We start from the raw sequence: 14,934 nt of genomic DNA, 5'->3' as shown, positions 1-14,934 counted from the left end.
AATGTTATCACTGATAAGGGTTTAATCTCCAACATTTACAGGGAACTCATACAACTTAATGAAAGGAAGATAAACAGCCCAATCAAAAAATGGGCAACGGACCTAAATAGATACTTTTTGAAAGAGGACATATAGAAGACCAAGAAACACACGAAAACGTGCTCAAAGTCACTAATCATCCGAGAGATGCAAATCAAAACAACAATGAGATACCACCTCACACCTGTCAGAATGGCTAGCATCAACATATCAACAAACGACCAGCGCTGACGAGGATGAGGAGAAAAAGGAACCCTCCTGCACTACTAGTGGGCATGCAGACTGGTGCAGCCACTGTGAAGAACAGAGTTTAGAGTATAGAGTTTCCTCAAAAAACTAAAAATGGGACTCCCATTTGACCCAGTGATCCCACTTCTAGGAATATATCCCAAAAACTAAAACACCAATCAGAAAGGATATATGTACCCCTATGTTCATAGTAGCACAATTTACCATAGCTAAGATTTGGAAACAGCCTAAGTGCCCATCAGCAGATGAGTGGATCAGAAAACTGTGGTACATCTACACAATGGAATACTATGCTGCAGTGAAAAGGAAGGAATTCTTACCATTTGCAACGGCATGGATAGAAAAGGAGAGCACTCTGCTAAGCGAAATAAGACGGTCAGAGAAAGATAAATATCACATGATCTCACTCATTTGTGGAATATAATGAACAACATAAACTGATGAACAAAAACAGATCCAGAGACAGGGAAGCATCCATCAGAACATCAAAACTCAGAGGAAAGGTAGGGAAAGGTAGGGGTAAAGGGGAGAGATCAACCAAAGGATTTGTAGGCATGCATATAAGCCTAACCAATGGACACAGACACCAGGGGGGGTGAGGGCATGAGTGGGGTGATGGGGGAGAAATGGGGGGATAAGGTCACATATGTAATACCTTAATCATTAAAGAGAGAAAAAAATGAAAAAAAGAGTTATGTACACATTTGTTTTGACATTTTATTTAAATATATAATGTTATAGGTTTATCTTTTCACTACATATATTTTTATCTTATCACTTTATAAATGTAGTGAAAAGATAGAGCTCATCATAATATTATATCTTAAGAAATAAGTACATGTGTCAATAAGATAAAGTGAGAGGAAAATGCTCAGTATCCAGTTATCCCGGTAGTTGTGAATTGCACTTTCTCTCTCACTTAGAGATTTGAGTTGGCTATAAGAATGAACTAGATAGATGGCAGCATGTTATCTTTGTGTACTTCCAACTACATAAAACCAAATATAGTTTTAGAAACATTTTTAGTTCCTGATAAGAATACACTGCAAGAAGGTATGAATTCCAAGTAAATGCATAATTATTGTGGAGCTTAAAGAGGTTACATGTGGGATGTCTGTGTATAACTGCATTTAAATGTCTTTCATGATGTTCACAAATGTGTACCTTTGTATTTTTTATTCATTTATATATTCTTTGAGTCATTAAAAAGACTAATATGAAGCCTGAGGCTGTTTCCAGGAGAAGTTGAGGTCCACTTACCACACTGCTGAGACTCATCAGAGCCATCTCCGCAGTCATCGTCATGGTCACAAACAAACTGCTTGGGCACACATACTTTATTACGGCACATGAAAGCATTCTCATCACACGTATTATTGGGAGCTAAGGAAGACATCACAAAAAACGAAGTTAGATGAGGTCCTGTTTTATCTTCCCCTACCTTAGGAGCTTAGAGACTGTTTGCTGTTATACTCAGTAATCCATAGTTACTTAGAATGAAACTTTACATAATATTCAACATATCAGATAAGTTAATAACATGTATTAATACACATTTAATAATATTTTGGAATATATAAATATAAATAGATAGGCAATTCAAAGTTTTAGTATTAATGCATTCAACTGTTCTAGAGTGAACCCAAAATTTCTGGCCTTTGAGCAATTTGTAAGTTTGCTAAAGGTGGAATCCAAAGGTTTATTATGTGATTTAACAATAAAGATTAATATAAATACATACATACATACATACATACATACATAAAAATTTAAAAAGTTAATCAAGTGTAATAATGTGGCTGAGTTTTTCTCTCTTCTGCACCAATGCTAGTAAGGGATAAAAACCATGCTTTATTTTTCAAAAAATGAACCTGAAAATACCAACAAGTGCCAATGCTCATTAAAAAGTGAAAGAATAGCCAAAACCGGTTTGGTTCAGTGGATAGGGCGTTGGCCTGCGGACTGAAGGGTCCCAGGTTCGATTCCGGTCAAGGGCATGTACCTGGGTTGCGGGCATATCCCCAGTAGGAGATGTGCAGGAGGCAGCTGATTGATGTTTCTCTCTCATCGATGTTTCTAACTCTCTATCTCTCTCCCTTCCTCTCTGTAAAAAATCAATAAAATATATTTAAAAAAGTGAAAGAATAGTCTAAAGTCTGAGAAAGTTACTGTTTTCAAAATAAAATAAAATAGGTGATTTCAAGAGTTGAAATAGGTTAATACTTAAGGTGTGATGGGCACAACCACAAGTATCACATTAAATTAGGAAACAAAATATCAATCCTTTAAGAAAAGTGACCCATGAAATTTGTGCTCTATCTAGCAAGGTCCTTACCAGTGGGAAAAAATGGTTGATCAAAATGGGCTTTAAAATTTCAGCAGATGTTCAAAAAATGGCAATTTGTGCAGATGAAATAAATTTTTATATAATGTGCATGGAATCATAGAGGTTTGAAGAGATCATATAAACATTTTTTAATTACATTTTCTTACATTTAAAGGATAAGTGCTATGATAAAATTCAAGGTTTGAGAGATTTCCAATGTCAATTATCTGCTATATAATGAATGTTCACTATCTTATTGCGGTTATCATTTCACAAAATATGCACATATCTGTACGTAGAGCTCGGGAAGTATGCCTCAGCGCTGCGGCTGATGCAATGGTGTGAGCACACTCCACCATGACATGCTTCCTCGGCACACCAGGAAGTAGCAACGCCCGCCTGAACAAACTCCTAGAGCCACGTGCATAGTACCCCAGCCTTTCAGCCATTGGTCGCCTGTAGCAACGTGTCTCCCTCTGATTGGTCCCCTCATGCTATATATACCCCTATAGTTCCACAACAAAACGAATCTGCGTCACCGAACCTGGTCTCCGGAGTCGTGCATGCAGACGCCCTAGCGTGTTGGGGCTCCGTCATCCTCACCCCCGAGGGACCCCCTGCTTCATATATCAAATCATGTTATATACCTAAAACTAATACCATGTTATATGTTGATTATATCTTAATTCTCATCATCATATACGGGAAAGAGAAAGGCTTTGCAAAAAGTCACTCTAACTCTTACATTTGTATCCTGAGAAAGCTATTTATCTTCTTTGTGCATATTTCTTTCTTTTTTTTTTTTTAAGAGAGGAAGGGAGAGGGAGAGATAGACATATCAATGATGAGAGAGTATCATTGACCGGCTGCCTCCTGCATGGCCCCTACTGGGTGGGGATCAAGCCCACAACTCCAACATGTGCCCTGACAGAGAATCGAACCGTGACCTCCTGGTTCAGGGTTGATGCTCAACCACTGACTCACACCCTCTGGACTGTGTATCTGTTTCTTTATGCATTTAATGAAGATAATAAAATCTACCTGACAATTTTTTTGTAAGAACTAGGTAAATTGTAAAAAGGAGATCAGCTCATTTTATGTACTCAAATGCCTAGATGCTCTTTAAATTTCTACCTGACAATTATTTTTGGAAGATCGCCAAAAACACTTCACTGAGATATTGTGGGAATTCACTAATGTAAATAAAAGCACCCACCAAATATAATGGACATATAATGAACACTTGAAAAAGTTTAGATGCCTTCCAACCTTTCCCTTCTATGTCTTAAGAGGCACCTTCCTCAATCCAAAATAACTCTTTCTTCTCTTTGAACTTTATAACTCAGATTATAGCTTTGCTTTTTTATTGAAGCCCTTCCATGAGATTTCTAGGCTTTTTATAAATTTCTTTGTGATGACCTACTATCTTTTATAGATATACTAGATGCCCGGTGCATGAAATTCGTGCACAGGTGTGATCCCTAGTCCTGGCTGGTGATCAAAGTGCAAGCATCTACTGTGGAAGGGCAAATCCCAGCTGACCTCTGGACTCTGGGCAGCACCTGGGCCCCCGGGCCTCTGCCTGCACCCCTCTGCCTAAGTCACCAAGCTTGAGTCCCCACGCCGAGATGCGGTGAGCGCAGCTGGACACCACAGGCTGGGGCGCAGCTTGGGCCTCTGGGCTGCCCAGAGGTGCTACACAGAAGCCGGGCAGGCAGTGTGTGCTCACCCAGCCAGCCTCGCACACCTGCTCCTGCATAAACCCACAGGGAGCCCAACCAGCCCCTGCGGTACCAGCAACTATGGCACAGCTTGCCCAAAAGAGGCCGTGTGGGTGTGCGGTGATCTCCCCGTGGCCGCCTGGCACCTGAGCATGGCGGGGGTGGGGTGGGGGGGGTTCCCTGGTGCATGAGCCCTGGCATTCCCGGGGAGGGTAGCAGGGGGAGGGAGAGCAAGCTTGGCGGATACCCCACATTCTCACTGCACCTCCGTCCTGTTCTGTGCCACCCCCCTGGTGGTCAGCTCACATCATAGCAAGCAGTTGAACTGGTTAAGGGGACAATTTGCATATTAGGCTTTTATTTTATAGGATTTTTCTAACACTTGAGGTATTATAATTACTCTCTTACATGCCTATCAGTTCCCTACCCAAGGCTGCCTCAAACTCTACAAAGAAAGAAAACCTCTGCTTTCAACTCAATAATGACTGAAACAGCTACATGAATAGGCAAAACGAATATATATATATATATATATATATATATATATATATATATATATATATGTGTGTGTGTGTGTGTGTGTGTGTGTGTGTGTGTGTGTGTGTGTATAAATCTAGTCAAGTATGATTTATTTTCAAGAAATTTATTTAAAAAAATAATATGAAAGCCAGATAGAACCAGCATTACAAATTGCCCATTACAATTAAAGTAAAACTCAGTTACTAATAAGTTCTCTAACTTTGAAATGTGCAACAGCTTATATAACTCCAGTGAATTATGCCAATTCTAATACATGAATTGTTCTTTAAAACACTAAGCAACAGAGGCTTATTTGGCATTAACAGTTTCAGATCACTTGAGGACAATTTATTGTATTTGAGAATAATTTACTTAATAGCACCCATGTGGCCCAACATGTTAATATGCCTCCCAGAGTGTTAACTGTTACAATAGCAACACTATACTGGGACCATCTGGATCCCTGAATTGATGCGCAATCCTTCATTATGTAGCCCTCAGCGGCCCCATTGACCTTTACAGACACACACATCCGTTTCAAGATCAAAGTGAATTATTCTACAGTAGCATGGATTCGTGCACATCAGCCTGCTCACCGTGTTCTTTCTCCTCTCTGCTTTAGCTATTCCCCTTATACACACACCACATACACACACACTTACATTATGGCTTCAAATACAGTTTTCAAAACCTGAAGGCAGGTCATTGGAGTGACGGTTGGCAGAATTCACTTTTAATTAGCAGAGTTCACAGCCATGTTTTTGATCAATTGCTCAGCTGGGCAGATTCCCTATGCGACCTTGGGACCCACATTCAAATATTCAGTCTCTACATTTTCTTGATCATGCAAAGGCATTTATCTAAATTTTTATTGTTAAGTAATTCCCTGTAAATTTCCTGAGGTTACCTAGAGTCAGAAACATAGTAAATTGTGTGACCTCCACAGGTGTACCTCTGATCCCCCAGCTTCATTCAGCTATATCCACACTATTTTTACCTGACCTGAGGGTTAATACCCTATCCATAGGGCTAATAGGTGTTCACTGACCTTCTGATCAGTAGTTACTTGGGATCACAGAAGTCGTTTACAGAGTATCTGGAATGAGCAAATCTAAAAGTTGTTACGTCAGGGGAGAGGGGACAGGGTAGAAGATGCTAAATGGAAAGTAACAACCCTACCGCACTCACACACATATCAGGGAGTTACATTATCTCAAAAGTGAAATGATAAATCTGTGTTCATCAAAAAGAAAAAAAAGATTTTAAAATGCGTAACCCAATTGTGAACGTTTGAACGGCTTTGAAGGGATCAGAGGACTTGCTGAACTGCTATGATGAACATCCCACCTCATTAGTTCTGACACTACCTGTGAGTCCAGGGGGTGAGAAAGTGAGAGGAATGAGATATGGTGAGCACTCCACAAGCAAATGTGTGAGGATGTGCGGCCGCTTTCCTACACACATATCCCCACGCGTGTCCATACCGCAGCCCGCTGTGGAGAGCTCGTCGCTTCCATTCGGACAGTCCCGCTCACCATCACACAGCCAGTGTCGTGGCACACAGGCGTGGGAGCCCTGGCAACTGAACATGTCGGCCGCACAGGTGATGGCACCTGAAACCCAAAGGAAAGATGCATGAAGGTCACTGCGTGTCTGCTGGAAAAAGTCTACCATTGACATTCCCTATAGAAAGAAGGGAGGCAGACAAATGTTGCTAACAAGGAAGAGACTGAAGTTACTTGGAATCATCAAATAGTATCCTTCTCCTATAGATGTTTACACATTTCCCTCTCAAAATGCATTCCTTTATAACTTCAGTTATATCTATGAAAGCTACCTGGCTGAAAATAATGATATTTTCTCTTTGTAAAATACAGCAAAGCACAGAATGCACAGAACTTTGAATAAACTGAAAAAGAAATGTTTAAAATAACTGAACATATCAGGATTTGCACTTAACATAATAACTCATTTAATACAACAACCCAAAACAATGGAATTGCTATTAACTTCATTTCACAGAAAAGGAAATTGCAAATCTAAGCACCTTGTCTTAACCACTTCTGCCATTATTGTTAATCCCCACTCTGTGTTGTTGAAAAGAATAAACGTATGCATATTCTCTTTGTTTTTACACACTTGATAAACAGAAACTATATTTTCTCTGCTTTATCAATTTAATGTTCCTTTATTTGGATGATTTTTTTTCAAATATACACTGCAAAAAAAAATAAATGCTATTGACTTGTAAATTCAAAAAGTCATAGATGCTTCCTCTTCGTTCCTCCTTACATGGGCATAGGGTAAGCATAAAAGAAAAATTAGAAAATGATTCTTTCTCAGGATGTTTCCTTAGCCCCAAGTATAGCTACACATATTGAATGGCACCTTTGTTTGTTATTTACTAGTATATAAAAACTAGAGGCCCAGTGCAGAAAATCGTGCACGGGTACGGTCCCTAGGCCTGGACAGCAATCAGGGCCGATCGGGGCTTTCCAGCTGCCAGCTACCAGCTGGTGCCTTCCTTCCCCTGCTGCTGGCTGCCAGCCAGGGCCTTCCTTCATTCCGCACCGACCCCTGGTGGTCAGCTCATATCACAGGGAGCGATCCAATTCCTGAGGGGACACTTTGCATATTAGTTTTTTATATATATATAGACTAGAGGCCCGGTGCACAAAAATTTGTGCATTCGGGGGGGAGGGAGGTCCCTTAGCCCGGCCTGTGCCCTCTCGCAGTCTGGGACACCTCAGGGAATGACCACCTGCTGGCTTAGGCCTGCTCCCCAGGGGATTGGGCCTAAGATGGCAATCAGACATCCCTCTGGCAGCCCGGCAATCCCTAGGGGGATGTCCACGCTAGAGGGGAGCAGGCCTAAACTGCAGTAGGACATCCTTAGCACTGCGGAGGAGGCAGGAGAGGCTCCCACCACCACCGCCGTACTGGCAGCCATCAGCCTGGCTTATGGCTGAGCAGAGCTCCTCCGATGTGAGAGCGCCCTGACCACCAGAGGGCAGCTTCTGCATTGAGCGTCTGCCCCCTGGTGGTCAGTTTGTGTCATAGTGATCAGTCATTCCCAGTCCTTCTGCTGTTAGGGTCAGTTTGCATATTACCCTTTTACTATATAGGATAGAGGCCTGATACACGGGTGGGGGCTGGCTGGTTTGCCCTGAAGGGTGTCCCGGATAAGGGTTGGGGTACCACTTGGGTACCTGGCCAGCCTGGATGAGGGGATGATGGCTGTTTGCAGCTGGTCACACCCTCTTCAGGGGAAGGGTGTCCCCACTGAGGTGCCTGGCCATCCTGGATGACAGGCTGGTGGCTGTTTGCAGCTGGTCACACCCCCTTCAGTGTGGGGGTCCCCACTGGGGTGCCTGGCCAGTCTGGGTGAGGGGCTGAGGGCTGTTTTCAGTCTGGTGGGCGACTGAAGCTCCCAGCTTCTTCTTTTTTCTTTTTTTTTTTTATTCTGGGATTTATTTACCTTCTATAGCTGTCACTGGAGCTGAGAGCCAGCTCCAGCTCTGAGGCCATTGCCAGCTGAAAGCAGGTATCTGGGTTTGTTTAGATTCTATAATTGAAACTCTGTTGCCATCACTGGCCGCTTTAAGCTCTGAGGCCGCGCTGGCTGAAAGCAGGTACCTGGGGTTTGTTTAGGTTCTATAATTGCAACATTTTTGCATCCGGAGTTCAGAGCTGGGCTGCGGCAGGCGGGGAACCTTGGCTTCCTCCATCACTGGAGCAAGCAAGCCTCATGTTCGCTTCAGCTGCCTGGCTGCTGGCCGCCATCTTGGCTGGCAGTTAATTTGCATATCTTGCTGATTATCCAATGGGAAGGGTAGCAAAGTTATGGTTAATTACCATGTTTCTCTATTATTAGATAGGATTTTGTTGAGTTAATTAGTAATTGGATCCTCAAATCCAACTATTCTTTAATTTCACTTTTCTTGTGACCAAAAGCTGCCCATGAAAAAGATTCTAAAAATCATAGTGTTAAGATTTTTCAGAAAACATTAATATTCCCAGGAAGAAAAAGACTGAGTAGACTGAGTAAAGATATTTGTTTCCAAACATTTAAGCAATAATCAACATGGATTATTGGATTATCAATATCATCTTCTGGGCCACAGAGTTATTAGGAGCATAAATGCCATTGCTTTCAATGCCATGTTGTAATGTGAGGGGGCAGCATGGTGAGAAAACAGAACCCCGTAGTGACCTTTTCCAACATAAATAGGCCTTGCCTTTACATAGACTTTCGTTTGGAGAACAGGATGGCAAATGAATGCTGAAAAGTCCCCCAGATAATTCAAATTTGCTCATTTGATTGAGGATAAGTGTTAATAGAATGAAGTTTAATATGATATCTATTACTGGAGAAAATAATAAAAACTATTAAATAAATGTTGCTGTCATTTAAAAATGAATTTACCTGCTACCTGTTATGTCGTTAGTACCTTTGAAAATAAAATTATCTTCCTACAGAATTTATTTTTATATTATTTATTCTTCATATCTATCTTCTCACGCTTGCCATAAGAACATAGCGTAACTTTCACCATTATACTCTCAATTTGTGCTCTAGTTTCTATGATATTTTTGTTATTAAGCTTGAGATTTAAAAATGAACTTTTTTCTGCTTCTGGCCTACGTTTTTATTATTACCCTAATTTATTCTCAAGGTAGGCATAATAGACATAGCATTGATTTGGCTGCTGAGAAATTTAATTCTGTCTGACCTGGGAGAAGACTGGCATCTGAATTTCACTGTCTGCAAATGTAGGTTATGACTACATAATTAGTCAGATACCTCAAACTATGAAATGGCATAAGGCTTCATGCAGCTAATTTTCTGGCTCCCTTGATACTGTTCTACAGTTTTTATGTTAAGAGCATGTCAAAACATCATAGTCAATTGGAAAGAAAATGTCTCAAAGAAAAATACCCATGGCTTCATTCCTCAGTTACCGCTCATCCGAAGACACACTGACTTCCTCAGGGATATGAATCCCCAGAGAGAAGGAATACAAGCTGAAGGAACTCTGCCAGATCCATCCTGTGCACATATGCAGACACAAGGTTTGATTGGTAAGAGTTACTCTCTTATTTAGTAAGTATTTCAAAAATCTGAATTCTGTTCCTAGCTCTGTCATCTCTAATCCTCTGAGACCTCGGCAAATATATTAACCTCTGTGAGTTTCTCTTTTTTATGATCAAATGATGGAAAGGGACTACACTCTGATTTCCAAATAGGATCCTCAGATCTCTGCTTAAGGAAGATTGTGTTTACAGCCCTCATTAGAATATTTGGAGATGGGGATTAAGAATCGACATTTCAACACACTCTGAGAAGGACATTTTGTGCACTCAAGGCTGAGAACCACGGAGATAAACTACTTATAAAGTTCCTTTCCAATCCTAAAATACTAGGTTTGGATCATTGACTGATATTTGGTCTAAAACAGTAATTTTTATTTGTCACCAGCTTGATGGTTAGTATACAAATTTCAGTCTGTAATTAAATTAAATTGACTGAGTGTTTTGAAAACAGGTAGACATGTCCTTTACGATTTTAATCTTTTAAAAAAATATTCTCAGGACACTGATAGATATAGGCATAATGATAACAATGGACACAGCAATAATATTGCCAGTGACAATAATGATAGATGTGAAAATAACTCTGAAAAATAAAGGAGGAAGCAGAAGAAATATAACAAAAGAGAAGGGAACAAATTCACACTTGTCATGTTAGTTAATCACAAGAATGACAAAAAGATAGATCATTTTGTACCCACTTAATAGGTAAGGCATTTGAGAAATAAGGCATAAAATGGACCTGTGCCCATGATCACAGAGCTGGAAAATTCAACACTGTATGACTTCAGGTAATTTATCCATTTTGTTACATAGTGCCCAGTCAGAAAAAAAAATAGAGCTATCAATGGAGCCATTTAAGGCAGGGTTAAACAAAGAGTGCACAATATTGTTGTAATGACTGGGAACTTGCTCAAACCATTGTAAGGAACTAATTTTTCTGTTGAAATTAAAGAAAGATTTAATAGCAAATAGAAACAAAGTAGTTAAAAGGCACTGGCCAGGTGTCTACTTGATTGCTGATTTCTATTTCTTTTCGGAGCTTTATCATAGCGATCTTTTTATATTTACCTTTATCTGTTCAATAGCTAAGTTGTTTCAGTTGTATAAATAAAAAGTAAATTTTGGTTAACTTAAATACAAGAAAATAAAGTGTCTGATTTCAAAGGATAGCTCCAATTATATGTTATTTCCAGAGAACTTCAGGTTAGCTTGAACATTATAAAATCTTATATACATGTTTCCGTAACCTCAAGAGTGGACCAGACACCTGACATTTAATAAATTGGTAAGTATATTTAACTCTATTTGTGCACCTTGTTCAATGATTCAGGAGCTTTTCTCTCTAATATGAGGATGAAAGAGCTATGAAATACAGCTTTTATAATGAGTAAAGAGTATCCTATATAATAAAAACAGAGTATGCAAATTGTTTTCAGGGAGTTTGACCAGGGGGGAAGGGAGGGAGTACCCAGCTGGCAGCCGGCAGCCACTAGGGTCCCTAACAATGCAAGAATTTCGTGCACTGGGCCTCTAGTATATCTATAAATACAAACATATATAAAAACAGATCAGAGAGACAGATAGACATAAATAAATTATAAATTGGTCAAGTATAATAAATTCATAGAAATAATATTTCTTCCTTCTTTTTACCACTTAAGAAATCCAGTTAATTCCATATAAATTATTTGTTATATGTTTGTTATTATTTAAAAGTAATTTTATTGGCTTTGTAGTTAACATACATTAGTTAAATATAGGTGTTAAAACTATACCTATAATTATTCAAAGCTGAATTTTATTTTATTTTATTTTATATGAAGGAATAGAAAGTTTTATTTTGTTCCTTTTTATTGAATTTATTGGGATGACACTAGTTAACAAAACCATACAGGTTTCAGGTGCACAGTTCTACAACACATTATATGTACACTGTATTGTGTGTGTGTTTAAGTACATTTCAAAATAATATGTAATAGCCACTTTCCTTATTTCCCATTGAAGACAAATCAATAATAATCATATATAATAAAAGCCTAATATGCTAAGTGTCCGGTTGTCCAGTTGTCCATTCAACCAATCAAAGCGTAATATGCTAATGATATGCTAAGGCCCTTCAACTGCTCACTATGACATGCACTGACCACTAGGGCGAAGACAGTCAACCAGTCGACCAGCTGCTATGATGTGCCCTGACCACCAGTGGGCAGATGCTCTGATTGGTAGGTTAGCTTGCTGCTGGGGTCCGGCTGATCGGGACTGAGTGAGACAGGCCAGACACTCCGTGGAGCCCTCCTGCAGTCCCTTACTGGCCAAAATTGTGCACCAAGGGGGTCCCTCGGCCTGGCCTGTGCCCTCTTGCAATCCAGGACCCTTCAGGGGATGTCGGAAAACCAGTTTTGGCACCATCCCCCAGGTCAGGTCGGGGACCTCATTGGTGCACAAATTCATGCACTGGGCCTCTAGTGATTACTATAATGCAAACACACACTACAAGTAACATGTGTAGCTTGTGTGATATAAATTAATATACTTTTGGAGGGCAAGTTAACAATACATATTAAGAGCCATAAAAATTTGATCATTTGACCCAAATAATTTCAGTTATTGAAATCTATTCCAAAATAGCATTGAAGACTAGAAATAAAATTTATAAATATGTTCACTGTGTCAATATTAAAAAGAAACCTAAACATTGAAGAACAATTGTATATAGAAAAATAGAATAACAGACTGTCATAAAAATAATAAAAACAGATACATATAACTGTATAAACAAATTTAATGCTAAGATAAGTAGAAAACAAGGTCTTATGTGTCCTCTAATATGATAGGACATATGTAACATGCATCTAAAAATGGAGTGAGAGCGCAAAGGAACAGCTCACCACAAATGCTATCACTTTCATCCAGTCCGTCTCCGCAGTCATCCTCTCCATCACACACCCAGTGTTTGGATATGCATTTTCGTGCAGAACAAGCAAATTGGTTCCAAGAACATGAAGAATCTAGAAAACAAACAAGAATGTCTGTTTTAGGTGCAAACAAAAAAATATATATTTGGGACCATCTTAGGACAAATATGAGAGTAAGCACATTCTTCTCCAGACTTTACTAAAATCAACAATCCTATAATAAACCAAGGCAAATTCCTCTTCTCTGTGACAGCTCTATAATATTTTGACAACAGCTTGCGTATTCCCTCTGAGTTTCCATGTTAGCAACGTTCTTCCTTCAACGCAGTTCTCACAGGGTTTGACTTGGAGCTAGTCATTACGATGGTACCCCCCTACTCCAGGTTGCCATTGAAAAAAAAAAAGTGTGGTGTGATAAACAGATATAAAATAAATATCCCAGGGGTGGCCTAGTTATTCTTTATATTTTTTAATATATTTTTGAACAATTAGAGAAAAATTACATCCTAGGCAAGGTTACAATATGGTGGACACATCAGCATATACCAGTAGTTTTGTTTAGAAAAATCAGATGACTGATGGGGTTTTAGCTAGATGGTTAAACATACCTATAAATACTTATTATTTTGATGTTTTTGTTTCTCTCCCTTGAGAAATGTTAAGTCTGACTAATAACATCCAAATTCATTTGCAGGGCAGCTGGTATGTTATGACCAAATTATGCATTAGGAATAGTACACTTTATTTATTTCCAAAGCCAGGTTTGCGATTGCTCTCCTCTACCTTCAGCCTGTTCTTCCACTCAGCTTTTTTATCACCATGAAAGGTCCAAAAATAAAACCCTTCCAAATTAAAGTCTTCAAAATATAAACTGCTGTAAAAATATTTATATATATTTTTTATCTTGACACTATTTTCAAAAGTTTTCGTCTTGCCCTTGCCCCAACCCCCCGATCACTGGTCAGGGCACATTCCACTGGTCAGAGCTCATTCAGGAGGCAACTGATCCATTTTCCCTCTAACATCAATGGTGCATATCTCTCTCTCTCTCTCTCTCTCTCTCTCTCTCTCTCTCTCTCTCTCTCCCCCCCTTTCCTCTGTCTCTCAAATCAATAAAATATATACAGGGTTGGAATAAAAAATAAAACCATACGTTTTATTAAATAAATTTTAAAAATGCTTTCTTACCTTACCAAGTGAAATGAAATGTACACACACAGAAATCAAACGGTAGGTGATGAAGGATAAAATCCAGGTTTAAGCATACTATTTAAAGTTATCCATGAAATTAATTGATACATTTAGAATAATAATAGTCAGTTATAGGTAGGAGGAGTGTGACATATAGTGTGAGCTAAATCCTCATTTTTCATATCAGAAAATAAATATATTAGCATCTAAAAGTAATAAGTAAAACAATTAAGGTATAGGTATGTAATTTAAATTGATGGACATAATTAAGAAAAACAGAAAAGCTTAAAAGACTAGAACAGGTGATTGTAATTCTTTGTTTTAAGTTTTTATGTTCTATTTAATCTATACCATTTTGTATTATTTAACAAAAATAAAAATTGATGTTAAACCAATTAGCAGTATTTTGAATAAAATGCCTAAGTGAAGATCAGTAAATAAATAATAATATGGTTTATAAAGTTAAAGCAAGGTATAATGTCTCACTCACCACAGTGTAATTCATCAAGTCCATCTTCACAGTCTTTCTGACCATCACATATCCAGGAATTCAAAATGCATCTTCCACTAGGACAACCAAAATAATTTTCTTCACATTTGTGTTTGTTTTGCACTGTGACAAAATATAGAACGTAGCGTCAAAAATTAATTAATCTTAAACTTCTGAAATATAGATGATAAATAAATAGAAAACTTAAAACCAAACCAAGATGTTCTCTTCAAGAATGTCAAGGTCATAAAAACAAAACAAAACAAACAAACAAACAAAAAAACTGGCACAGATCAGAGGAAACTAGGAAGATATATTAATCAAATCTAAAGAAAGATTATAAGAAGGGAAAAACTCTTTATATAAAAATAATGTGGAGTTTTAGAAATT

General features: G+C 38.7%; 1 protein-coding gene across 1 annotated transcript in view; it reads right to left on the bottom strand.

Moving 5' to 3' along the window:
* LRP1B (LDL receptor related protein 1B) overlaps positions 1-14,934 on the bottom strand; it is a 924,684-nt gene that overhangs the window by 252,398 nt on the left and 657,352 nt on the right. The window contains exons 46-49 of the mRNA XM_059704885.1: positions 14,545-14,667; positions 12,837-12,956; positions 6,339-6,467; positions 1,549-1,671 (exon numbers count right to left, since the gene is read on the bottom strand). Of these exons, the coding sequence (XP_059560868.1) occupies positions 1,549-1,671; positions 6,339-6,467; positions 12,837-12,956; positions 14,545-14,667 (495 nt within the window). The remainder of the gene's footprint in view (positions 1-1,548; positions 1,672-6,338; positions 6,468-12,836; positions 12,957-14,544; positions 14,668-14,934) is intronic.

The sequence above is a fragment of the Myotis daubentonii genome, chromosome 7, assembly GCF_963259705.1.
Source record: "Myotis daubentonii chromosome 7, mMyoDau2.1, whole genome shotgun sequence".
Taxonomy (NCBI): Eukaryota; Metazoa; Chordata; class Mammalia; order Chiroptera; family Vespertilionidae; genus Myotis; species Myotis daubentonii.
This window is presented reverse-complemented; position numbering and strand designations above follow the sequence as displayed.